This window comes from Lynx rufus, unplaced genomic scaffold (genome assembly GCF_022079265.1).
Source record: "Lynx rufus isolate CCGP_SWC_20201006 ecotype Redwood Valley unplaced genomic scaffold, mLynRuf1.p SCAF_29, whole genome shotgun sequence".
Taxonomy (NCBI): Eukaryota; Metazoa; Chordata; class Mammalia; order Carnivora; family Felidae; genus Lynx; species Lynx rufus.
In genome coordinates this window covers 6679131-6706026 of record NW_025814844.1, presented here as the reverse complement: position 1 = coordinate 6706026, position 26896 = coordinate 6679131, and the positions used below count along the sequence as shown (strand labels likewise).

Here is a 26896-nt window from a genome sequence, read left to right as displayed (position 1 = left end):
AGAAGGGAGGACGAAGAAGTAAGAGAAGAAAACAGAGTCGACAGAAAAAAAGAGGGGGGGAGAGCAGTGAAAACAGAACAGCAGGGATACAAGACAGCAAAGACAGTTGCATACAAGGAGAAACCGGCAACGGCAGACCCGGCTCGCAGGGCGCGCGGTCCTCCCGCCGACAGGAGGCGAGCTAGCGCCGGACCGCCCGCCCCTCGCAGGCCCCACGCCCCGCCCCGCCCCGCCCCGCCCCGCGCCTGCGCTTCCTGCCCCTCCTCGTCCGGGATGCTGCTGCCGCTGCTGCGGAGTAGCTGCTTCCCTTCCTCCTCTCCCGGCGGCGGCAGCGGCGGCGGCAGCGGCGGCGGCTTGGACGCGGGCGCAGGGGACCGGCCGGAGGCACAGCTGCAGCGCGGAATCCGCGGGCTGTCGGGGCCGCTAGAGCGGGCGGACGTCGAGCCCGGGGCCGACTCCCGGCGCGCGGCGGAGGCCGAGGGGGCGCCGGGGCCCGGGGCGCGCGGCCCGGGAGCGGGCGGCGGCGGGCGGCGGGCCGAGCGGGAGCCGTATGCGTGCATGGATCCGGCCGCCGCGCTGCAGAGGCGGGCCGGGGGCGGCGGCGGCCTGGGCGCGGGCTCCCCGGCGCTGTCGGGCGGCCAGGCTCGCCGGAGGAAGCAGCCCCCCAGGCCGGCCGACTTCAAGCTGCAGGTCATCATCATCGGCTCCCGTGGCGTGGGCAAGACCAGCCTGATGGAGCGCTTCACCGACGACACCTTCTGCGAAGCCTGCAAGTCCACCGTGGGTAAGGGCGCCGGGGCTGGGCCAGACCCCAGCTGGGCCCCTCCGCCGCAGACTCTGCCCTCCCGCGGTCCCCAGGGCTAGTGCCCTGCGCCCTGCCGGCCTCATTTCTCTTCGCGTCCGTGAGCCTTTCCCTCTCCAGCTGGGTGGCCTTGCATTTGGAGGATGGGCTTCTCGGTGAAATCTAGGGGGAGGGGCGGTCCCAGTGGAAGCCCCTCCATCCTGTTCCCAAAGCCAGGCCGAGATTTTCATGTAGTCTCCACGCACACTTGCCCTTGGGGCCTCGAGGCCCTCCATCCTCGCCCGGCACAGACCCCTCACGCCCCTCCCACGTCCCTGATCCGAGCTGGTTATTGAACCAGCGTCCCCTCTCGCACCCCCCAAGAGCCGGTCATGAGACCAGGGTGATACATTGGTCCTGTTCCGCTCTCAGGGACTGTGAGAATCTCTCCACGGAAACTCCTGCCCCTTACATTACTCACCCAAGAAAAAAGGTAATGCGATGTGGGAAGCAGGCAGGCAGTGCAGAAGCTGTGCTTCTGGCCAGATAGCCAAAGTGGGTCATCTATAGCCAATTCTGGTGCCTTAGCAGTGCCTTGTGAGAACCAGGGCTTATTTTCTAATTTTGAACTCCCATTTTCTGATGCGCTGAAATAATGAAGCTTGAAATTCCCTGTGGAGGATCTGGGGAGAATATTAAGACTAAAACTACACTGAATTTCTTGTAGTAACTGTGAATGCGGGACAGAGGGACTTCAGCTGTACTTGTTCATGACCTCGTGTAACCCTAGGTCTTGAAGAAATGGGGAGAAGTGTGCCAGGGTCCTCCCGGTGGGTGAAGTACAACGGTGATGTAAATACAGTAACTCTCCAGGTCAGAAAGTATTTTGTCCTCAGGATCTAAAATCGAAACTGCAGGGGAGTTTTTTGTTTCTTTTGTTTTCTTTTTTTTTTTAAACGAAGTTGGATTTACAGGAGTTGGCCTTGAGGTTGGTCAGGTTGGTGTGGGTAGAAGTTGTTCCTGTGGCAAACCCCTTAAAGCAGTCAAAGCTAGGGAACCCCATAGATGAGGTAATTCTTCAAAGTAAAGGGCAGTCATCTTCAGTGATAGGCAATACAGGATTTCCCCAAGGAGGTCCAGAGGGCCAAGAAACATTGGCAGGTGTTAAAATGTGAAATACAGAATTAAAAGTATCTTCCCACATACTTATACATATATTTAGCTTTGTAACTAGTGGTACCCACCACAGTAGAATTTGGGGATGAATTGATTTTTTAAATGTCCTATAACAAGACATTACTACATTTTCAGTGTCTTATTGGACAATTAGCCCCCCCAAATTTCATGTTGTCTTTTTTGTTCTGCCTTTGAGAAGTGTTTCCCTTACTGCTTTTTTGGAATAGATTATTTGAGAAATATTTGTGCTCTCTGTACCCTTTGTTTTTAAAATGACGCCCTTGGGACCATGATATTAAAATTCAGTAACATAACTATACCCGTTTTAAATATCCAGTCTTGGATCATGTAGAAGAACTGAACAATCAAATGAGGTTTCACATGGTTATTTTAGTATCTGATGTCAATAGAGTTAAAAGCAATTCAGAAGTATCAGTGTTTTATGGCTGCACACTTCAAACTATATAAAAATGAGGGATGATAGGGTTGTACCGTGTGATAAAGAGAAATCAGCACAGGCATTATAGGTGGTTAGATGAGGGCTTGCGTGGGTGGAGGGGGTGTTTAGGAAATGGACAAAAGTGTACTTTAGAGTGGGAAAGAGGAGGGGTGAAGAAGGGTTTTCTAAGCAGGGGCCACAGTGGAACATCACCCCCACTCCCACAGGTTAAGAGATAAGTTGTGCAGAACTGCCCCCTTCTTCACGGTCAATCACAAGTGCAGGTTTTCACTTGTGTTTCTGACTGACCAGCTATAGATCAGAGACTCCCACAACCACCTTCTTAGGTTTGATTAATTTGCTAGAGCAGCTCACAGAACTCAGAGAAACTTCCTGTGTACTAGATTACCAGTGAGTCATAAAAGTACGTGATTCAGAAAGGGGCCCGGTGTTTATGTGGTCTCGGAGCATGACACTCTCCCCAAATATCCACGTGTTCACCAGCTCCAAGCTGGAACCTGCGCTTTTGGGTTTTATGGAGACTTCATTATGCAGGCATGGTTAAATCATTGGCCAGTGGTGATTGGGCTCAGTCTCCATCCCCTTTTCCCTCCTTGGGGTGGGGGACAAAAGTTCCAACCTTCTAATCACTTAGTTCTTCTGTTGACCAGCCGCCATCTTTTGGTGAGGAGCATTCTAAAAGTCACCTCTGGGAGCGGTCTAGAAGTCACCTCATTAACATACCAAAAGATACTTTTATAATTTTCTCCATAGAAAAGCCCAAGGGTTCTAGGAGCTCTGTGACTGGAATGGGGACAAAGACCAAATATATATTTCTTAGTATAAATCATCATCTCACAGACACATTCTGGAAAAGACTCATTAGTGGACCCTGGGAATAATGCTTGAAGCTTCCAGACCTTGCCTGCCATGCTAAAGAGCATGGGCCTTATCCCATAGCAACTAGAGCTGGAAAGGCCTCTGAATACAGCATTGGCATGGAGACAGCGAAACTAATTTGGCAGGATTACATAGGATATTTATTGGGGAATGATGAAGAAACAGGAGGCAAGGAAACCAGGCAGTTTGGTTCTCTGTCCCCTTAACAAACAAATATACACACTTCACATGTCTCCCACGCTGCCACCACCACAGGGTTCCTTGTGCAGTTGGGTTTTTGTTTCTTCCAAACATAGCCTATAGTACTTGACTCGGTAAGTTTTTAATAATTGTGGGAAGTTCACAGAAAGTTGATAACCTATGGTCTGATCCAGAGTATGAAGACAGCTGAAGAATGCTAACTAGCTGCCCCCTGCCCCTGCAATCCCTGCCTGTGTTTTTTTTTCCTTCCAGCTATCAGATCATTTACTGAGCTCCTACTGGGTGTGAGGTACTGTGCTACCCAGTGGTAAGCAGGACACCGTCTCTGTCCAGAAGTGGCTCAGAGCCTGTGGGGAGCAAGATGCCCCTGTTAGTAAGAGCAGTGGTGGAAATGTGTATGAAATACTCAAGGAGCACAGTGGAAGCCCCTCCAGTGGGGGAACCTAAGAAGAGGGCTGTGTCTGGGAGGCTTCCTCCTAATCGGAATGCTTCATTCTGCAAGTTGCCTTAGAAAAATGGTATTTTGGGGTTCCTGGGTGGCTCAGTCCATTAAGCATCTGGCTCGGGAATTTGGTTCAGGTCATGATCTCATAGTTAGTGGGGTCGAGCCCCACATCGGGCTCTGCACTGACACAAAGGAGCCTGCTTGGGATTCTCTCTCTGCCCCCTCCTCCACTAGTGCGCTGTCTCTCTCTCTCTCTCTCTCTCTCTCACTCTCACTTTCTCTCTCTGTCTCTTTCTCTCCCCAAGTAAATAAATAAACTTAAAACAGAAACACACACAAAGAAAAGTGATGTTTAAATGTCGTGTTGGGTGTGGTGTGGAATTGTGGTCACCTGACCTGAAGGCCTACGTCTGAGCGGTGAGCTCATAGCTAATTGTGCTTCTGAGGCCAGTTTTCCAAGTTTCAGTAGTAACATTGGATCCACGTAGAGAAAGAGCCTCTTCCACCGAGGACTTTCCCTTACCCTGTCTGGGCTTGCAGATGTGTGCTCCTCATGACTCCGTACCCCACAGCATGGCAGGGAAGAGTCTCTGAGCATGCACCAGCCCAGGTGGGTCACTAAAGTGAAGGACTCATGTAATTCAGAATCTACAGGAGTGGCTCCGTGCGTGCCTTTTTACAGAGAATTAGGTTCACTTGAACTTTTTATAAAAGATTGTAGTGGAGGGGTGCCTGTGTGGCTCAGTTGGTTGAGCATCCAACTCTTGCTTTCAGCTCATGTCATGACGCTGAAGTCGTGGGATCAAACCTTGTGTCGGGCTGTGAGCTCAAGATTCTCTCTCTCCCTCTGCCCCTCCTCTCTCTCTCTCTCTCTCTCTCTAAAATAAAGAAAAAAATTTTAAAGAAATAAATAAGATTGTAGCTGAAATCCCAAGGGATTTCATAAAATTATAAATGAGCAAATGTTGATTTTTTTTCTTCTGGTTTAAAAAACACAAAGTTTGGGGCGCCTGGGTGGCGCAGTCGGTTAAGCGTCCGACTTCAGCCAGCCAGGTCACGATCTCGCGGTCCGTGAGTTCGAGCCCCGCGTCGGGCTCTGGGCTGATGGCTCAGAGCCTGGAGCCTGTTTCCGATTCTGTGTCTCCCTCTCTCTCTGCCCCTCCCCCGTTCATGCTCTGTCTCTCTCTGTCCCAAAAATAAATAAACGTTGAAAAAAAATTAAAAAAAAAAAAACAAAAACACAAAGTTCACCAGGGTATAAAAAGCTAGAAAGACTATTTACTAATTGACTTATTTAATGCAAATTGTCTAGGATGGAGTATTATTTTCTTTTTTTTTTTTTTAACGTTTATTTTATTTTTGAGACAGAGAGAGACAGAGCATGAACGGGGGAGGGTCACAGAGAGAGGGAGACACAGAATCTGAAACAGGCTCCAGGCTCTGAGCCGTCAGCACAGAGCCTGATGCAGGGCTCGAACTCACAGATTGTGAGATCATGACCTGAGCCGAAGTCGGCCGCTTAACTGACTGAGCCACCCAGGCGCCCCTGGAGTATTATTTTCAAGTGGGATTTTGTACTCATGGAATTGAATTAATCTGATATAACTAGCATAATCTGACAGGTCCTTTAAAAAGTGCAGTAGAGTTTTTTTGACGTTTAAGGAAATAGAAACAAGTTCTGCTATAGAAATTTATAACTATCTGACATATAGGAAACAAATCAATTAAATTTTATATATCTCAGCACTTGTTTTATTTCTATGTAACTGTTGGAAACTGTTAACTTTGAATTGAAATGATTTCACCCACCTTCACCCCCACACCGGCAACAGTGGATTCTAGAGAAAACACTGGCATATGAATGAGGAACCTGGGCTTTTGAGTTAGGTGTCAGTAACCAGCTTGTGACTTTGGATAAGTAATTTAGTTGTCTGTGCTTATAAAATGTAACATTCTATTACTAGTAGCTACTATTTGTTGAGCACTTACTATGTGCCAGCAAAAGGGACACTGTCTAATCCTCACAGCAATCCTGAAATGTATCCCCATTTTACAGATAAGGAGGCAAAGGCCCAGAGAGGTAAGCAACTTACCCACATGTCACAGCTGGTCAGCAAGTGATCAGGGCCAGGGTTGCTACTACAAGTGAGTTCTTTCTAACCGTTCCTTAGCTTATTTGGAAATTTAAAGTTACTTTGCTTTGTGAAAATTCTGTGACTCCAAATCAAACACCATGAAGTCCTTCACAACTTAATCGAGGCCCCCTACAGGCCTGTGAAGATAGTGCTGTCATTGATCTATGGTATCAATGAAATTGACTTTTCTGAAACTATGCCACTATCATCACTTGTCACTTGCCTTCTGGATTTTAACGTATGCTCTAAGAATTGTATTTCTTACCTAAATATTCGATCATTCGAGCATCTTCAGCCTTTTGCATATCTATTAAAATGTTCCAACATTTTATACGTATATATATGTATAAAATATATTCATATATATCCAAATATATTCATACATATGAATATAGGAGGAGAAGTAGGAGTAAGGCAGTCTAGAACAGAATTCTGATTTTCCTGGGCAGTAAAATTTCCCCTAGAGTGCTGGAAGCCAACCTAGGATTGCCAGTTCTTTTACTTTGCCAGGTAAAGACATTTTTTTAAATTGCTGTCAGCAGCTTTTCAGTAGAAAGGGAAGGAAGGAAGGAAGAAAGAAAGAAAAGAAAGAAGGAAAGACAGACTATCAGGATTAAAAAGTTCTTTGAATTTAGTTCCGAGAACCTCACCACTCTTCATTTTTCTCATTGCGCATCAACACATCAGACTTCACAGGCTGGCCCCTGAGAGTGACTGGTCATAGATGATGGTGCTTTACTGAAGCCTGTTTTCCCTCAGTTACTGGCCATGGTCCCTGTGTTCTCTTTGCCAGACTCCTCCCTTTTGTCCAGAGTTAAGATGAAGGTGCACTGAGGATGCTTGTTCCATGGGCAGGGAAGCTTAGTGGTACAGGTAGGTGGCTGCGTTTTATCAGGAAACAGGTGGGCATAAGTCCCCTGCAGAAGCGGCTCTTGTGGGTCTGGCCTTGAATGTTAGGGGACATGATGGAGCAAATGCAGCCCACAGGGGTCTGGTCGGCTTTACCTGGAAGCAATGGAACGGCTGCTTCCATTGCTTGGAAGCTGCTTGTACTTCATTCTGGAAACAGGTCAGACATTTTGCTGGAAATCCCAGAATGAGCATCTAATACTGGATTAAAATTCCAAATGGTGTATTTTATTTTGCTCTTGTGTGCTCATATGCAGTCTTCCATGCCATGGCTGATCTGCCTAATTGCTTCACTTAGAAGAGAATTAGGAGAGTTGTCCAGAATTCCCACCCCAAGAGCCCAACACCGAGCCTCTCCAGTGCTGTCTCACTCCTCTGCCAAAATGATGTAACACGATGACTCAGGGAGATGTCAGTGTGAAAGGAACAGATGCGAATGGTTAACATTTCGTTTTTATACCAGCAGATGCTATGCATTGTCATTAGCTTGATTTATTTAATGAACTCAGTGCAAACGGATAGGCTTTGTGCAGAGCACGTACGTCCCTTTTTGTGGAATAGTTAGCTTTCAAAGAAAATATGGAAATTTAGTTGTTGTCTGGTTGTTCAGGTTGAATAAAAATTTATTTAGAGACCTGGCTTAAGTGCGTTCAGCCTTTCTTTCACTGTTCTGCACTGAAGAAGAAAGGTTTTATTATGCATGATAGAGATCCAGATTCTTAGAGATTGCCTCGCTCCCTCCAGCCGCGTGGAATCTGCCAGGAGCAATCTGTTAGCAGATCTTAGAACTGGCTTCAGAAGGCAGAGTAGGTTCCTTTGAGAACTGCTAAGTCCAAATTATTCTCCAGCCTTGGGTGCCAGATACATTGTTCTAATGAAGCATTTGTTGGAATTTATAAAGAAAATGTAGCTTCGTATAGCCTAGTCACTCAGTAGGTGTTATCCAGGAGGCTGTTTGTTTTTCTGTAAGACACCATTCTGCTAGCTATTCTAAAGGCACAAAGCTAACACCTCCTTACCTGGCTTGTCCTTTTTCAGAAGGGCAGGTGAGTCATGGAAAGAGCCACAATAAAACCTCAGAAAAGAGGTAAAGTGCTATATGCTGTTGTACTTCAACAGAGGAAGAAATTGATTATGCTCCTTTTGTCCTTTTATCGCACATCTTTGACATTTGGAAAACCAAACTACGGACCTCAGATAGTGCCCTTAATTGAATGTGATTATGTTTGTCAAAAACCCCTTATCCTTTAAAACCAGAAAACACACCAGCTGAATAGAACACTCGATTCCATTGAAAACCTTTTCCCCTCCAAATCTGACAGCCTCCAATGTTTGGTTTGTGGTGCTTATGTAATGCCTTCTTCGTTTTAAAACCAAACAGATTCTATTTCCACCTCAAGCGGGCTTCTGGCGGAAGTAACTGATGAATCAAATTCTCCTGGTTTGCCCACCTTAATTTAGGATCCAGGACCCTCTAAGCGGAGACCCGGTGATGGAACAGGCCTCTGTAAACCAGGAGCTCTGTCATTCACGTGCTTCCTCTCCCTCTTGAGGCATGCCGCACCCAGAGCCCCCCTCCTGGCTGACTGCTAACCCATCACACCTACAATCAAATTTTCACTTTTAATTTTCACTTCTAAAGGAAAGCACTCCACCTTCTCCTTGGCCACTCCTCCTTCTAGACAATGTTCTCTGCCTCCCACCCCAATGGTGTGATTTCAAAGGTGGATACAGGGTCCCGGATGTGAGTCCTGCCTCTACCACAAGCTGTCTGTGTGTCTTTAGTGAGCTACTGAATCTCCGTCTCCGCACTCATGAAAAGAAATAAGAAGGACTTACACGCTTTTCTCGTCTCACGTGCGGGAATAAATGGAGATGAAATATCTTAGGTACCTGGCTTGGAAGGGACAATTATAAATGTCAATTATGTTCCCATCTCCTCCTAATCTATACCATAGATGCAAAAAAAAGTGTCTCATAGATGAAACAGTCCCAAGAAAGAATCTTTATCCTTTAGAGATACATACCGAAATGTATACAGGTGAATATGAAAATCAAAATGTAAACACATGACCTGGCTAAAGGGCAAAATGCATCTGACAGTGTCTGCATTTTTATGGACCCAATCTGAATAGTAGTCAAGTTAATGTTTTTTTGCATATGAAGAAAATACTACTGATCCACTTTTCATCGTCTAAGGTTTTGGTTGTTTTTTGTTTGTTTGTTTGTTTGTTTTCAGATTCTCCTCCCCTCCCTCAGTATTCTCTTCCTGTCGTGACTCAAGGCACGTTGTCCCCACCTTTTGAGAGAGGGGCATGTGTGTCTGTAACCAGGGAGCACAGGAAGGCTTCCTGGTGCAGGAACAGCATGTCCAAGGCCACCAGCAGACCTCACTTAGTTTTTAAAAATATTTCCTTAGCAATGCAGAACTTTTTTACCATGAAAGATAGCTTTATATCTTGCAGCCTTTCCCTCCTTTTCTTATCAGATGAGGCTGCCCCGGTGAGGTAAGAGTGTAGCCTGGAGCCACCCGCAGGGTTCAAATCGGTGCTCTAATACTCATCTGCTCAGTGGCCCTGGGCAGCTCCTAGCCCCTCTGACTTCAGTGTTTTCATCTGTAGAATGGGGACAATAATATCTGCCTCATAAAACTGGCAAGTGCAAACACTGCAGTGAATTAATGGACATAAAGCCCTTAGAATAGTACCTGAGGCGTAGGAAGCAGCATAGAAGGGTTCTTCATCTTTTTATTACGAAGGGAACAGACCCTTTCTGTGAAGTGCTTTCCTAAATGTATATACTTCGTGAAAATGCAGCCGCCTGCCGGTTCTGACGGGCTCTGTGGGGCACACGCTCTGTTCCCTCCCCGCCTCTCCTTTGAAGCGATCGCCTCGGACTCCTCCCTGCCTCGTGGAGTTCGTGGTGCAGGTGTCCAGCCAAGTGCCATCTCTTCATGCTGCGTGTGTCAGGGATGGCGAGATGCAGTGTGCTCTTTCTTTGTGGGAGGAAGAAGCAGATCTTACTCTTAGGATGGATGCTTGATGTCCTCAGGCCTGATAAACATTTTTTTAATGTCCTACCATCACTTTCCTGTTTTCCTAACAGTCCCTACTGCTGAGCCGATCAGAGTGTTTTATAGTCATAGCACTCAGTCTCTATGTTACTGAATCCTTTTCTTTATGTGGTGCTTTCCTGTGGGGACTTAGGTTGTACTCTTCCCTGGCCGGTGGTGTTTAGGCAGAAGACTGGCCCCACATGCATTCAAGTGACTTGTTTTCCAGCGTTAAATGTACCTCCCTCTGTGTGACTTTGACTCCTTTCTTAATTTACTTTCTCACTCAGCGCCATGAAAACACTGAAAATCCTCCCCCTTAGTAGAAAGACCATGTCCCAAATTGGATGACCCTGTATAGAATCTATGTCCTTGGAAGAAACGCCACTGTGTGAACTTAAGATAGTTATTATGAAGTGTCCGTAACATGACAGCCACCGTTTGAATTGAGACTTAATTCCAAAGTCTGTGAAATCTTTCAACGTCCTAAAAGTGTTAGGTAAAGAAAAATCAGATCTTTGAGGAGGGGGAGGGAAGCAGGGCAGAGAAGAAAAAGAGCAGTCCATTCGGCTGTAATCACAGGTGTGGACCACGGTGTTATTTTTGCTTTTATTTATTTAGCTTTTTTCTGGAAAGGAATGTGAAGAAAGAAGCTTCTGTTTATTTTTGCCATTTTCACTTTTGTAACCTCTTGTGGCCCAGCAGGAAGAAATACGGTCATGTTTTAGAAGTGTTTTGCCTTAAGGGGATCTTAGAATTCGTATCAGCAGTACCTATGCCAGTCCTTTATGCTATTTGCTAAGATCTATGGGAAACAAATGCAGAGAAGACCAAGTGTAAAGTTAGGCTTTGTTCTTTAAACATCTCCATCAGTGTGGTTCTGGGTCATTCACAGAACATTTCACACCTTTCCTTTTGTTTTCATGCATCTGACTCTTAGTATAACAACTTTTCATTGCGGGCAGTGTTACAAATTTGAATCTAAGGTCTGCCACTCGGCTAGCTAGCACGGGATATGACCTTAACAGCCAAATACCTTATCCTGTCTCCACTCTGGTGTCTCCTTCGGTAAAAGGAGGACACTAGTGCTCACTTCACTGGGCTGCTGTAGGATCGATCCCATGTCAGCACAGAGCATTTGACAGACGTCCACTATCATTGTTATTAAAGGAAAACAAGACTCAAGGGGCGTCTGGGTGGCTCAGCCAGTTGAGCATACGACTTCAGCTCAGGTCATGATCTTGTGGCTCGTGAGTTCAAGCCCCGCATGGGGATCTGTGCAGATAGCTCAGAGCCTGGAGCCTGCTTCAGATTCGGTTCCCCTCTTTCTCTCCCTCCCCTACTTGCGTGCGCGCTCTCTCTCTCTCTCTCTCTCAAAAATAAACGTTAAAAAAAATTTAAAAAAGAAAACAAGATCAAGGAGACGTGGTGACTCAAATGGAGCCATCTGTGCCCATTGTTATAGGAATTATAACCCCTATAACCTGTGTTCTTTATGATTAAAAAACTAAAAAAAATTTTTTTTTAAATGTTTATTTTTGAGAGCGAGAGAGACAGAGCATGAGCAGGGGCAGGGCAGAGAGAGAGAGGGAGACCCAGAATCCGAAGCAGGCTCCCAGCACTGGGCTGTCAGCACAGAGCCCGACACGGGACTTGAACCCATGAACTTCGAGATCATGACCTGAGCCAAAGTCGGATGCTTCACCAACTGAGCCACCCAGGCACCCTGATTAAAATATTTTTTGAAAGACTCTCATAGCATTAGCAAGCGTCAAGAAAAGTAAGCTGCTTTTGCTAGAGTAATTCACTTAGTGGACCACTTCCTGTCTAAGTGACTGAATCCAGTATTACCATAATAATCCCCTGGGGTGGGTGTATGGAGGGAGAAGTTATAAGCATATTAAGACTGCCCCGGGGCGCCTGGGTGGCTCAGTCAGTTGAGCGTCTGACTTCCGCTCAGGTCATGATCTCGGGGTTTGTGAGTTCGAGCCCCATGTTGGGCTCTGTGCTCACAACTCGGAGCCTGGAGCCTGCTTCCAATTCTCTGTCTCCTTCTCTCTCTGCCCCTTCCCCACTCATGCTCTGTCTCTGTCTCTCAAAAATGAATAAATGTTAAAAAAAAATTTTTTTTTTTTTAAAAAGACTGCCCCATCTTTTAAGGATTTACTGTCAACAATAAGAATTGTAGGAGAAACGAAATACTCTGTTTCTGGAATGACCTATGGGTACTGGGCACCAGACACTCAGAACATCTGCCTCTCCTTCTAAAGTGTTTTGTGTGAGTTTTATTGTTTTGTTTTTGCTAAACAGTCATAAATTTCCTTAATTTTTCCCAAAAATAGTCAGCATTTCTTCTTATGTATCTAGTATTTGATGGAGAAGAGAGGGTGGCTTTCATTCATCAGATTTACCCAGTTGCTGTTGTGTGCCAGGCAGTGTCCTAGGCTGTAGGTAGTCAGGCATGACTGTGCCCTCAGGGAGACACCAAACAGCAAAGAAGGAATGTTGTGATAAGGGCCAGGAGAAAGTTCAGGTCCAAGAACACCGTACACAGATGGGACTGTGGGGCAGGCAGCCGGGTTCAGATTGGGAATCAACTGGGCTGTCAGAGGTTTCTGGGCAGACAAGGAGGTTCTCTAAGAAGAGAGAACAGCAGAGAAAGGCACTTCTTTGCCAACCACATGGGGTGTCGATTTAGGCCAGTATGACTAAGCCCTTTGAGGGCAGAGACTGTCCCCATCAACCAAGGTAGGGCTGATTGCTTCCCCTGGTAGTCAAGTTACCTGTAGGAAACTGGGTTTTCAGCAAGGGCTGGAAATGGGCGTGCCATTCTTTTTGTCCCTTACCTGTTCATAAACCTCGGTCCCTGGAGCTCTTTCTCAAGGCCAGCTCTGTGCTGATTTTTCCTAAAATGAATCACTGAATATCTGAGGCTACGGATGACCTAATATCTTCCATTAAGGATCATTATAATTTCTGTGGCATGCAAATTTTTAAGATAGACAACCTTAAGAGATTTTTGACTTGATGTAATGTTCTTAGAAATGGTTGTACACTCTGATACAAGTATGTGTTTCCAAGCCATAAGTTAGAGTAAGTTTCCAGTTGTTACAAGCTACTGAGTGGCTGTTAAATGTGGTAAAGGATATTGCATTTAAGAGAGGGGGCTATTTTAATGGGATTTTAGATTTAGACTATTTTTCTGTTGTTAGTGAAGTTGTCATTAAGCAACTCACTAGAACTAGATAGTCTTTTTTTGTGTGTTTGTTTTTTACATTATTTTTATTTTTGAGAGACAGAGCATGAGCAAGGGAGGGGCAGAGAGGGAGGGAGACACAGAATCCGAAGCAGGCTCCAGGCTCCGAGCTGTCAGCACAGAGCCTGACACAGGGCTGGCACCCACTAACCATGAGATCATGAGCTGAACGGAAGTTGGACGCTCAACCAGCCAATCCACCCATGTGCCCGAAACTAGATAGATGTCTTCTTGGCTCAACAGACTCTTAATCCTGTTCGCTGTGGGTTCATCTTTGTTTTGTTGTCCTATTAAAATTAGTAACCTGTTTATAATCACATGATGATAACATTACCACTTATTTCCTGATTTTGAACACTAACAGCCTTAGCTTTTACTCTTATTCATTAGACTTGGTAGTTACAAAAGAGTCCTGGTGTAGGATTGTGAAAGTTGTATAAATCGTTCAAGTAGGTAGAAAGGGTCTGACATGTTCGGGTTCAGAATAATCCTTAAGCAAAAACAGCCTAATCAAAACAAAAATTATTGACTCTGGCTGTTTCAAGGGATTCTTTTAGTTGATGTGAAGCAGAGCTCACAAAAGAAGTTTCATCTGCCAATTCTTTTTAATAAAGTAGCAGCCACTGTGACACGTTTTACAAAAGTTACAGTCCCCTTAGCTGAAACTTTAAAAAAAACAACAACAAAACCTCAAACTGGAAACAAGTAAAGTAGAATACTAGTCATGACAAAAATATGAATTTGACTTGTAGTTTGCCATCACAGAGCAACGTGGGGAGGCCCTAACTTTAGCTAATATCAGGAGGACCAGTGTTTTGTCTTTAAGCTGTGCCTGTTTAAAATCAGAATTTATTAGCAAATATCTCCAGGCTGTTTTTTGTGCCTTGTAGAGTATCACTTTAAGTTACATTCTTCCCTGTGGTTGCGTCATTCAGGAACTCCGAAGATACTGGTAATGCACAAACATGCTTTCTGTTTCTAGGCTGGTTTAGAGTGTCATTTGACTTTGAAGAGCAAATCGGTTCCAGAACTGAAAGTGAAATTGAATTAACCAGCTTTTTCTCAGTGACATTTGAAATTATGTCTGGTATAAGAGATTAAGAATTGAAATGCAGAGTATTTCTCTAGCTTTGTTCTCTTGTGACTGTTTATATTCCTGCAACTTCTCTTTGTTGTACAGACCAAGGGCTGGTGCCCCGCCCCCCTCCCCAGGTTGTAAACATGTCTTTCGTATTGCACTGGTGTCTGCAGTGTGTTGCTAATTATAAAACGCAGTCACATGTCTTTCACTTCACCTTGAGAACATCATCTGACTTTGCAGTGTTGCATCAAATCCCTGAGCTGGAGAGCCTGGGAGTAGGGTCCTTACCCCCATGCTGTCCTGTAGCACTCACTGGAGGACATGGGCCCCTGCCCATTAGAGGCCTGACAGCACTGTGATGCCGGATCCTGAGACAGGCAGGAAGTGGTTCCCGTAGGGAGTAATTCTGACTCTCCAATTTAGTGAGCGTCCCTTTGATTTGTTTTTTCAGTTAAAAAAGTGTGTAAAAAAAAATATTGTTTGGAAATGTACAAGTTTTCTATAACTGAGACCTGTATAAGGTTACATATACAAATGAAAATTTGGTTTAAAAAAATCAGCTGAAGCTTTAAGGGCTGAATTAGGAAAGGATAGTGAGTGATACATGAGGGTTTGCTCAGAATTAAAATGAATCAAAATTACAATTGAGAATGTTAAACTTTATGAGTAAGTTTTTTAAAAATAATTCCTGTTCCATGCTATTCACAATGTGATAAAGAAGTAATGTTTACATATTAACTGACTTCTTTGTGAATGCTACAGAGTTCAATGCAGTGATTTCTAAATCCAGACTAAGGCTATTCGAAATCAAGATTAAGTTTCCAGCACTTCCTGTAAGAATTCTCCCCAATATATCATTCTTTAAAGCCATTCAGTTGTTAACGTAATTGCTAATTTCTAAATGGCTTTTATGCTAAACTGTGATAGCAATAAATCATATTACGATCAGCAAATGCTATGTAGGTACTTCGTTGTAAAACACAAGTTGACTTTGTACACTTGTATGTGGAAATATAGACTGAGCATCATAGATTTTGGTGGACTTCTGCTTTTCCTTTTGGGATTTAGTAACACCAGGTTTTTTGTCTTACTGATAATGATACAAAATATACACATAGGATTCTTTTTTATGGCAAACTGCATTTTATTCTTTCTTTCTTTCTTTCTTTCTTTCTTTCTTTCTTTCTTTCTTTCTTTCTTTCTTTCTATTTACAGGTGTTGACTTTAAAATCAAAACCGTAGAGCTAAGAGGAAAGAAAATCAGATTACAGATCTGGTAAGTGGGGATGTGCACCCAGTAACACCATGTGTGTTCACAGTCTGTTCGCCTGTCTAATACAATTAACTGTTCAAGCTGGCTTGCCTCTCCTACTTTTCCTCTCCTTTGCTCATCTTTAAATAAAATGAACAATGAGGAAATTTAGAAATGTCTGCCCATTTCATATTTCATTTGCACATGGGGAGCGGTGAAAGAACACTGTTAACTTTAATGATTTGAGCCTCGATGCCTCTTTTCAAAGCATTTGACATAATAGCAAAACTGTCATCGCTTAGATGATTGCTCAAATGCGCGTTTTCACATTTTTCCAGTTACTATTTGATCGCCCGCAAGGAAAGTCCAGCACGCCCCTAACCGGGTGCGCGCAATTTCAAGGCAGATCCCCCGTAGACGGTTGGGGGGCTGCCCAGGGCGGGCAGAGCATGAGCACCGCCGTGCTACACGCATGCTCCCCCTGGACGCGTGGCTGGCGGCACGTGACGTAAGCCCCACTGGTGCCAGCTGGGTGTGAATCCGCGGCCACTTTCTGGAGAGAAGCCCCTTTGTCGCGGCACCACGCCTGGGCGACCGAGCCAGCCGTGTCGCAGCTGTGCGGCGCCGGGAGCTGTCCGCCCCCCCCCCCCCTTCCCCCGGGAGACCGACCTGCGGGGTGCAGCGCGGATCTGGTGGCGGTTTAAACGTGGCACCGCTGAGGGGTTCGAGACCGCCCTCTTGTGTTTAACATCACAGCTGCTGTGTACTCAGCCTACTAACTCCTCTGCAGGTCCGCTCAGCTCTGAGTGTTTGTCCACCATGTGTGTGTTTGCTTTTCATCCGCGTTACTTGCTGCCTCATCTGTGGCATCATCGGTCACCTAATGCTTGAGTGTTAGTGCCATGCCTTCATCCTTCACCCGTGCCCTGGGTGGGGCCCGGCTGCAGCCGAGCGCACTGCCGCCTCCTGGAGGCGTCCCAGGTAATGTCTTCGTTTGGTCTCCTGCGACTCTCCCCCACTTCAAGGCCGGTTTGGGTTTGGGGGTTATTGGCTTGATTTCGAAACATGAACAGTCTTGTCTAAATACTTGATGACAAAAAACGTGGATATATTTTATTAGCCCTTGATTGGAAAGTCCACAAACTTTGTACGTTGCTGCCCATTTTTTGAACTCTGGAGCTAACAGAGGATCTTTCACACGTGCTGTTGTTTCTGATTGTAAGCTCTCTAAGGTAAAGACCATTTTTTTTTTGTTTTTTTGGGGTTTTTTTTTGCAATCCCTATTTTTTTTAATACGAAATTTATTGTCAAATTGGTTTCCATACAGCACCCAGTGCTCATCCCAACAGGTGCCCTCCTCAATGCCCATCACCTGCCCTCCTCTCCCTCCCACCCCCCATCAACCTCAGTTTATTTTCAGTTGTTAAGAGTCTCTTATGGTTTGGCTCTCTCCCTCTCTAACTTTTTTTCCTTCCCGTCCCCCATGGTCTTCTGTTAAGTTTCTCAAGGTAAAAGACTGTTATTAAAAGGATCATCCAGGGGGTGCCTGGGTGGCTAAGTCGGTTAAGCTCCGAATCTTCAGTTCAGGTCTTGATCTCAGGGTGGTGAGTTCAAGCCGGTGCTGGGCATGAAGCCTAGTTTAAAAAAAACAAAAAAATCATCCAGAGTATGTTTACCTCTGTACCTAGCACGTGTGGGGGAGATACTTTTTGAAGGATACTTTATCCTGAATAAAGGCTTATGTGGCTAATATTAGAATGTCTGAAGCTTGCTTACTGAATGACAGCAGTGTCTTAAGGGATGAACTCAGGGCCTATGTAAAAAGACATACCTTAATTACTGTATTAATATTTCAGTTTTCATCTCAGGCAGTAGTAATCTGACCTGTGAAAAGTATGTCCAGATGTCCTGTGCCTCCCTGGAACTCAGCCCACTAAGACTCTGTGCTTGCTGACATTGGGTACTTCTGGAATTTCACCACGGCGCCTTTGAATCTGATCTGAGAGGGCTTCACCTTACTCGCCCCACCCTGCGGGGAAAAGCGAGAGGGTGCAGTTCGGGAAATGTACAGGACACCCAGGAACCACGTTTCTTTTGGATGTGACCACGTTTCCCAGAGCCACTCCTCTGCTTCTCCTTGACTCTTTCGAAGATTATTAACTGAGGGAGGAAAATGAGGTTCAGTGAGTGTATTTAAAGGTTGATTACAGGTTTCACACAGGGAATATCCCAATGAGTCCGTGAGGAAGGAAGGACTTCTCTTTTCCCAAAGGGGTTTTCAACAGTGAATAACGTATCCACAAATCACACAACACTCTAAGTAAGATTGTTGTCTTCTGAAGCTTTTTACATAAAGGATTAAACATTTTCTTCGTTGTTAGGCAGTAGATAGAAAGGAAGTATTGGAGTCGTGTTTCACGATTTAAAGTAATAACACGAGTTACTTCAGAGTTAGAAGCGGTGCTTGTACTCTTGCTGTCATGTCTGCTTTGTCGCGGGCATGCTGTCACCACTTTACTGTCACAGTTGAGGGCCCAGGAGGAGCCAGTGTAGTTGGAGAGGGCTCTTCAAAGAGCCTCAGTAGCCTGTGCTCTGCTAATAATAGCTGTGCTCTGATTTTCTAGAATGTCAGTCCATGGACATTCCCAGTCGATTTTCATAGAGGTCTGATTGGAAGAAGTGCATTTTTTCGTGACGATTTCCATCTGAGAAAATATTAACCGTAGGTTCCTAAAAGTGTAAGTTACCAAAATCTACGGATGACATCGTCACACTTTCATGCCACGTTTTTATGTCATGGCCACGTTTTTCAGTTCCTTGATTATCCGTGGTCAGAAAAAGGACCATTTTCTCATCTCTGCATCTAAAATGTTTCTTCATGTGTGTGTAAAAGACCTTTACATAAGTGTAGCTAAAATAAAATGTGTCGACTAGAATATAGGTTCATGAATTTACATTCGAATGCCGAATGCCATCCTGAAGATCATACACAGGGACTTAGAGTTCTTGTGTCGAAATGGACTTTGGAACTATGACGTTTGTCTCCTACCTTTAGGCAAGCAGAATTAAAATGAATCATCCCTGTCTATCTTGCCAGCATTCTTATGTCAACATCAGGCTCGTTTTTCATCCTCTGCTTGGAAGAGATGGGACATTTCATGCACATTGCAGGACCTTGCCCTGCAAATTCCTAATTACATCTTTAAGTGGATATATTAAATACAACAAGTAAGAATCTTTGAATTTTCAAAGCACAGTTGTATTACGAAACTGGGGAAACAGAATTGCAGGAATCTTTCAGTTTGCACCAAAAGCAGAGAGGGAAATGATCACCTCATATTCCTGCTGCAGCAGGTGACAATTTTCCCTGCAATAATACACTGTAAATGTCGAGAAATCTGCTCTTTATCATTGTAATGAAAACTCGGGTTTATGGAGATAAAGAGGGGAAATAGTAGGATTCTGCATCTTCACAGAAAGATAAAAGCACGATCAGTGCATTGGTGTCTTATTAGCATGTGCGGTTTTGAGAAGCAGGAACTTGTGTGGGATTTTTATGGTACTGGTACAGAGTGGGTATGTAATAAGTTCTTGTTGAACTGCGTTGGCATTTTATTTCCCTATTCTGTGACCATATGTGGTACAGACAATTTAGCAGGGAAAATAAGCAAAGGAGCTTGAGAGGAAAAGAAAACAAATTTGTACAAGCCACATATTTTGGAAATACGGAACAGTCTCTCAAAGGAAGGTGCTTTTCTACCTCAAGCATTCAGAGCTAGGCAAAAGATGGAATTTAAGGAATGACATTAAATGGGAGTGGTGAACTGATGAATGTTTCCTCATTGGGGTTTTTGTAAATGAACTTACTGGTTCGTTTACTTGTGTTGGAATGATTGCCTCAGATTTTGCATTTTGAGGTCTGCCCTCTTTTTTGTGTCTGACTTAAAGCCAGCAGAGACTGCTAATTTCTTAATGTTTTGAACATTGCTAACTGTGCTCAGGCAACAGGTGTTTTTAACTATGAAAAATGCCCTTTAGGGGCGGCCAAGTGGCTCGGTTGGTTAAGCGTCCAACTCTTAGTTTCATCTCAGGTCATGATCTCACCATTGTGAGATGGAGCCCCATGTTGGGCCCACACTGGGCTTGGAGTCTGCTTAGGATTCTTGCTTCCCCTCCCTCTCCTTCCCTCCCTCTTCCTCCCTCTCCCCCACATGTGTGCATCTTCTCTCTTCCTCACTCTCTCCCTCCCTCTGTCTCTCTTTCTCTCTCTCTCTCAAAAGGTGAAAAACAAAAATGCCCTTTACTCTTCCTATTCTTCAACTGTTAGTTTTTTTATTAAAACCTCTAGAAACTTCTGTACAACATTGTGCCTGTAGATAACAATACTATATTTTATACCCAAAACTCTTTAAATTTAAAGAGAGTAGATTTCATGCCAAGTCTTCTTACCACCTTAAATAAAAGTAATTTTTTATTGTTGTCTGTTATCTCTAATTTCACTGGTTTTGAGCCCCCACTGTCTAGACTCTAATTCATTGAATGTCTATAGAAATTAATGTCAGCTGAGTTACACTCAATAGCCAGATTAAAGTTGCTTAGAGTAAAGGCTTATTAAACTACATAATTCCCAAAATGTTCCTTGAAGGTCTTAAATCTAATTGCTTAAATTTGTGGTGTAGCTATATTGGTTTAACAATTCTACTTTTCACAGTAGAAAAATGTGTTTTTTAAAAGACAAAAAGGCCTAATTTGATCAAGTCATAACTGTGATAGACTGGGAAAACCATGCCGTGAAAGACTGAACTCTTTGTTGATTCATAAGTATTAATTATACCCCTATATATGTAGGATTCCAGAAAGAATTGTATTCATTGATTCCTCATGTAAATGAAATGGTATCTGAACCCGTTCCTTCTCACTTCCCTTCAAGGTGCAGTGCCTATTAGTGTGGTCTTCAGGGTTTCTTAGGAATCTTGAAGAATTCAGTCCCCATCTATCCTATTCAATTTTCCAGTTTTGTTTGGCATTTCTCGGTCAAAAAATAAAGTTTATTTTGCCTTGAAGTGGCGTCAGCGTCGACACTTTAAATCGGTAACCTTTTGTTCAGCATAGGCTTACTGATGGCCCGCTGTGGACCAGGCATTCTGCCGGACCCTGCTGGACAGAAACAGACCAGCCTTGGCCCTCTTGGGCCTTCCAGTCAGAAGCAGCAGGGGATTCTTATATCCTCTGGAACAAAGCACACGGCTTTGCTTCATGCGAAAATGAATTTGCCAACAAGCTCTTTTGTTTATTTGGCATGATAACGCCATTGCTAATGGGAACTAATTTGGTGGCAAAGCCAGTCTGAACAAAGCCATAAATTACAACCCCGTTGCCAAAGAGTATTTTAGGGATACAGCCCCACAAAGCGCACCTGAAGGGAAGTAGTCTTTGATCAGTTGCATTTGGGAAAATCTGCACGTTCTCACCACCTCTCAAACTCACGTGGAGGCCTTGAATGGCCCTGCAGTGAAGAACCTTGTTTGTTCGCTGCATTGCCCCCGTCTTGGTACACCATGACCCGCCTGTCTCACGTGACCCCCAGGAGTATGCTGTGAGTTCAGGTTCTTTGGGAAAAGCTAAATTATGGATTGTCTTTAAAGACATTCGTCTCCCCATCAGAAGCCCTGCTGTGTCGGGCTCATTCATAAATACATGATGGTTTTTAGCAGTTTCTTGGCTTATTAGATGGAGAAAATATGTCTCAGCCAGCTGCTATACGCTATTAGTAAGCTTACATCATCCTTTATGTTGAAATGATCGACTTCAGCCTGGAGAATAAATACAACTTTTAGCTTTAGTAGCAGGCAATAACGAGCTTTATTGTATTACAAACCTATTTGATGTCTCCTGCCTTCCCCTTTGACCCCTTGTTCTGTTTTAGAAGGATTAAGAAAATAACTACCCTGAGTTTATGATATTTTTCACTAGTGATGGACTCTCGGTCAGCTTCTCTACAAAATCAGATACAACCATTGATGCCGGTTAGAAGAGTTTGCAGGGGCACCTGGTTGGCTCAGTTGGTAAAGCACGCCACTCTTGATCTTAGGGTTGTGAGTTCGAGCCCCACACAGGGCACAGAGATCACTTTTAAAAAGCAAGAGGGTTTGAAGAGGATGTAGCTCTTTCTGTCATTTTACACATTGTTTTTCTTATTTTTAAAACCTCGGTTTGAGACAAGTTGGGACTTCTGTTTTTGTCTGAATGTAACTAACTCAGAAAAACTTCCTCTCCTCACCACTAATAATGATGCATGTGCATGGATGGGACTAGAGTCAGCCTGCAGAGGGGTGGGGAAGAGCCTCCCTTTTGCTTTGGAAGGTGCAGTTGCTCCCTCTGGTTATTGTTTGGGAGCTGATTTTTGCTGTTTCTTAGGGACACAGCAGGGCAGGAGAGATTCAACAGCATTACCTCAGCTTATTACAGAAGTGCCAAGGGGATCATACTAGTATATGATATCACTAAGAAGGAGACTTTTGACGATTTGCCAAAATGGATGAAGATGATCGATAAGGTAGGTGTTTTGTTTTCCTCTGAGAACCTAGGTGAACCCCGTAGACTGAAAGGCAATGACCTCAAGCCTCAGGGCCCCATTAGGTACTCAGTTTGTGAATCTGCTGGGGTCTTGAGATCTAATGCTCTCCCCTCTTTCATACTTGACTCTTGCCGCGTACCTCTTTAAGTGCTGTTGTTTCTTGAGTATTTCCCACGCTCGCTCCGCACCAGCCTCGTCAGGTGGGCACTGTCCCGCTACCCATACATCACTGTCTGATAAGGAGACGGAGACCCTGGAGTAACTAGGCCAACGTCACACCATTCAGGTGCCTTTGCTGCAAACCTGTGTCAAGTAATTGTGTAGAATATGCAAAATTAAATGAGTTGTTCAAGAGACTTTAGTCTTTTTTGAAGAGAGGTCCTACCGTACCTGTATTTTTTGAAAACTTAGAACTGTAGCTTAACTTTTTTTTTTCCTGATTGTGGGATTAATGATACCTGTCACAATAGAAAATTCGGGGAATCAAACATGAAAGTAAATTTAAAAATGTATAGTTTGGGGGCGCCTGGGTGGCTCAGTCAGTTGAGCATCTGGCTCTTGATTTCGGCTCAGGCCGTGATCCCAGGTCATGAGCCCCACGTTGGGCTCCACACTGAGCGTGGAGCCTGCTTAAGGTTCTCTCTCCCCCTCTGCTCCTCTCCCCTGCTTACTCCCTCTCTCTTAAAAAAAAAAAAAAAAAAAAAAAAGTTTCACCATTCTGAAAAACCAAATTGAATCCATATTCCATGTAGTTTTACAGCCTGCTTATTTCCCTGAATATTCTGTCAGGCCAGCCTTCCTGTCCTATTAATGTTCTTCTGAAGCATGGGTAGTTTTGTTTTGTTTTGTTTTTTTAATGGCTGCATTCTTTTTATGTACCTTGACTTATTTCATTCCCCATCTGTTTTGTCGGATTCTCTTCAGTTGATGACCATCTTAAGCATAGAGCTGTGCCTGTTTTGTGAGCCATTTCCTTAGAAGAGATTCTTAGAAATTACTGGTCAAAGGCTCAGAAGGTTGTGGTTCCTAATGCCTGTTACCCCATCGCTTTCTAAAGCCCTGAGCCCTGTGAGGACGTCTTAGACCCCACCTGAACCAGTCCTGCCTAGGACAGGGTAGCTGCTCAGAGATTTGGGGAGGGGATGAACAGGTAATGGTGGCAACAGAGCAGGTTGGCTTACGTTTCCTGTCCGTGTATGGCTGCCCATCGTTGAAATGGAGCTTCTTTTAAAATTCCACAGTATGCCTCAGAGGATGCAGAACTTCTCCTAGTTGGAAATAAGCTGGACTGTGAAACTGACCGAGAAATCACCAGGCAGCAGGGAGAGAAGGTGAGAGATGTGGGGAGCAGAAGGGACATCACTGTCCACACTGCATTTAGCAGTGGATAGACTTTTTGTCTTTAAATAATTTCTTTAAATTATGAAACAACACAGTCACATTCTTCTCAGTTGTTTGGATTGGAAGGAGCAGGAGGCTTTAGAAAGCATTTCGAAGTGGGGAGAGGATTGTCCGCATCAGTATACACTGCATTATTATCTGTTCTGACATTTGCTACAGAGAAACGTTTCCTAAGCCGTAAAATTGCTTTCATGATTTACTCTCATGTATTATATAACCTTCCTTAGGGAATCGGTGATACTCACATTTTGAATGTCAGATGCATTGCAGTTTTAGAAACTTGGGCAAGTAATTCGACTTGAAGGTCCCAGCATCACGTCATCACGTCATCACGTCAGGGATTTTGTTTCGTGTTGTTAACTTATCATGTAGGGGTTTGGGGCACAGTGGACTCTGAGCTAAAACGGGGCTTCACAAACCTTCTGGTCCGCCCCTCCCTGAAAGAGGGAGCCCAAAAAGCTGTGATTCCCCCAGTCCCAGGCCACCTGGCCACACACGAGACCACACTGCACCCCACACAGGAAAAAATGAATCTGTATTCTTAGTTCGCACAGCAGATAACTGGGATGCGGTTCTGTGAAGCAAGTGCCAAGGACAACTTCAACGTGGACGAAATATTTCTGAAGCTGGTTGATGACATTCTGAAAAAGGTAAAATATCCAGAAAATATTTCATCTGAAATTCTTTGTTCCCTCTGTGATGTTTTAGAGAGGGCAGTTAGGGTAGTTATTCGGGGGCTGGAGAACCAGGTGAGGTGGTTAACTCGGCTGGAGGCATCCAGCTGTGGTGACAACCGTGTTCTGCCCAGGGCCTCTCCGTGTCCAGTGTGGTGCCCAGGTTGGCTGAACCCTAAACGTGGTTTGGTGAAGTGACTGGAGCAGGTGTAACGGTGTGCCATGTTTATGTGACATTTGCTTTCCTTTTTTTCCCATTTTCCCACAAGAATTAGATAAAGACAGTGGGGACCTCCTGGAGCTTGTGGGTGTCTCGGGGAGGAGAAAGCCCTGGGCCCTGCCTCCCCCTCAGTGCTATGCTCCCCAGCATAATGATTCCATTACTCAGGCCTTCCGTGATGCTCAGTTGCAGAAAAATTGCTAGATAGCTTCATTGAACACCAATTTCTTCAAGCATTTGTAGGCTTACAGTCAAAGATTTGTTTAGTATTAAGTGTATATGCTATTACTACATATAATCTACTAGTTCAAGCATAATTCAGAAGCTTCTAATAAAATGATTGTTTAGGGGCGCCTAGGTGGCTCAGTTGGTTGAGCATCCGACTTTGGCTCAGGTCACGATCTTGCAGTTGACGATTGGGCTCCGCGTCGGGCTCTGTGCTGACACCTCAGAACCTGGAGCCTACTTCGGATTCTGTGTCTCTCTCTCTCTCTCTCTCTCTCTCTCTCTCTCTCTCTGCCCATCCCCCGCTCATGCTCTGTCTCTCTCCGTCTCAAAAATAAATATAACCATTTTAATTAATTAAATAAATAAAATCATTGTTTATATAATTGCCAAGAGAAGTTTTTTCTTTAGTGAAAGAAACCATAGTCAAATGCAGAACCATTTTTTTTTCTGTATTAATGCATTAAGTTTCCATTATTACTAGGTTCTGGGAAAATATGTTTATGAGATCCATCTGGTTTCTTTTACCACAGGGTATGATGTAAGCTGGGGAGTGTTAGTGCCGTGACACGAAGTATCCTGAACCTGGTTTTCACTTTTTGCCTTTATATTTGAACATCTAATTAAACTTTGATGATTGGAGATCTTTATATAAAAATACTTTGTTCTGGGGAGCCTGGATGGCTCGGTCGGTTGAGCATCTGCTTCTTGATTTTGGCTCAGGTCATGATCTCACAGTTCCAGAGATCGAGCCCCACATCAGGCTCTGCCCATTCCCAGCTCATTTGTACGCGCGCGCTCTCTCTCTCTCTCTCTCTCTCTCTCTCTCAAAATACATAAACTTTAAAAAAATACAAACAAAAATACTTTGTTTTCTTATATAATTTGCAGAGCACTTACATACACACTGCATGGTTAAATACATTTGTCTTTTTTCTTTATCCTTAAGATGCCTCTGGATATTTTAAGGAACGAGTTGTCCAATAGTATCCTCTCATTACAACCAGAACCCGAGATTCCACCAGAACTGCCTCCACCTCGACCACACGTTCGATGCTGTTGATTTGCTACTTTGGAGACAAAGTGGAAGTGATTCCTGGAAAGGGGAAAATGTTCTCTTCTGCACTACAATCATCTTGACAATTTCCTTTCGCACTTTGTAATCCAAGTCAGAGCTACACACTAACTTGTAAATATGCAAATATGCAATCCTGGGTAAGTTTTGGTTATCGATTCCACATTTCCCTCCAAATTATTACATTTCATCCATTATCCCAGCCTCTAGTGTACATATACTGGGAAGCATAGTACTTCTAATATGAAGAATGGGAGAAATGAAAGGTATAATGTTTCTTGAAATAAATAATATAATTGTCCTCATTAATTATATTAGGAGGACAGAAGATATTCTGATAAGAAGAAAGAAAGTGGTGCTTCGCTTACTGTTTTAAAGAAAATTTGTAAAACTAAAGACTTTTTGGGAAAAAAAAAAAAGCTATCATAAGTGCTTTTTCTTTATGCACAAGACCTTTCCCCCCAGCCGTAGCATCTCTGAAGTATGGGAGTATTTCTGCCGCAGGCAAAGTTGCGTTCCTAGCCGTCATCGAGGGTTATTTATTGATGTTATGTCACGGTAGAGTGTCGCTGGTTAGAGGGTAGGGGTCGACTTGGTCCTGCAGCCGCAGAATCCCTCTCATGGTATCCTAACGGACATACCCTGTGCTTTTAAGAACTACAAAGATTCAATAAAGAAAGAAGTGTTTTTGAAACTATAGAAGAAGATTTTAAAACAACGCTGCTGTCCTAAACAAATCCTGTTTAAAGGAATTTTAAAGAGATACATTTTACTATATCAAAGAACATACATGTATTTACCTGAACATTCTATACCTTTGTAATGGTAAAACTTCTCCCCTTTATGGTGAAGCTTATTCCCATTAAGCCTAGACTGTGTTTCTTTTTTCTTTTTTCCTTTTTTTTTTGGTCTGATAATGGATTTGTGAACTCTACCTTTGGTATATCTTTTATTAAACTGCACTGTTTTGTTTAGTCAAGGTAAATAAGTAATTATGTATTTGAATAACTTGGCGTGTCTTGAGTGTTGTGATATGAAAAGCATTGTGGTCTTTCTACACTAATGAAGTGCAAATAAAATTTTGTATTTATGAATGA

General features: G+C 44.0%; 1 protein-coding gene across 1 annotated transcript; it reads left to right on the top strand.

Annotated features, from left to right (window-relative positions):
- The first annotated feature begins 273 nt into the window (after nt 1-273).
- RAB12 (RAB12, member RAS oncogene family) lies at nt 274-26896 on the top strand. The gene is made up of 6 exons (XM_047090263.1): nt 274-784; nt 15591-15651; nt 22045-22183; nt 23446-23535; nt 24151-24255; nt 25674-26896. Exons 1-6 carry the CDS (start codon nt 274-276, stop codon nt 25785-25787), a joined length of 1020 nt encoding a protein of 339 aa, XP_046946219.1. The 3' UTR covers nt 25788-26896.

Excerpts from the sequence above, each read along its gene's own strand:
- RAB12 (XM_047090263.1), top strand. The coding sequence starts at position 274 with ATGCTGCTGCCGCTGCTGCGGAGTAGCTGCTTCCCTTCCTCCTCTCCC. Across the intron at positions 785-15,590 it reads AGCCTGCAAGTCCACCGTGG|GTGTTGACTTTAAAATCAAA; the intron begins GTAAGGGCGCCG and ends TTCTATTTACAG. Across the intron at positions 22,184-23,445 it reads GGATGAAGATGATCGATAAG|TATGCCTCAGAGGATGCAGA; the intron begins GTAGGTGTTTTG and ends AAAATTCCACAG.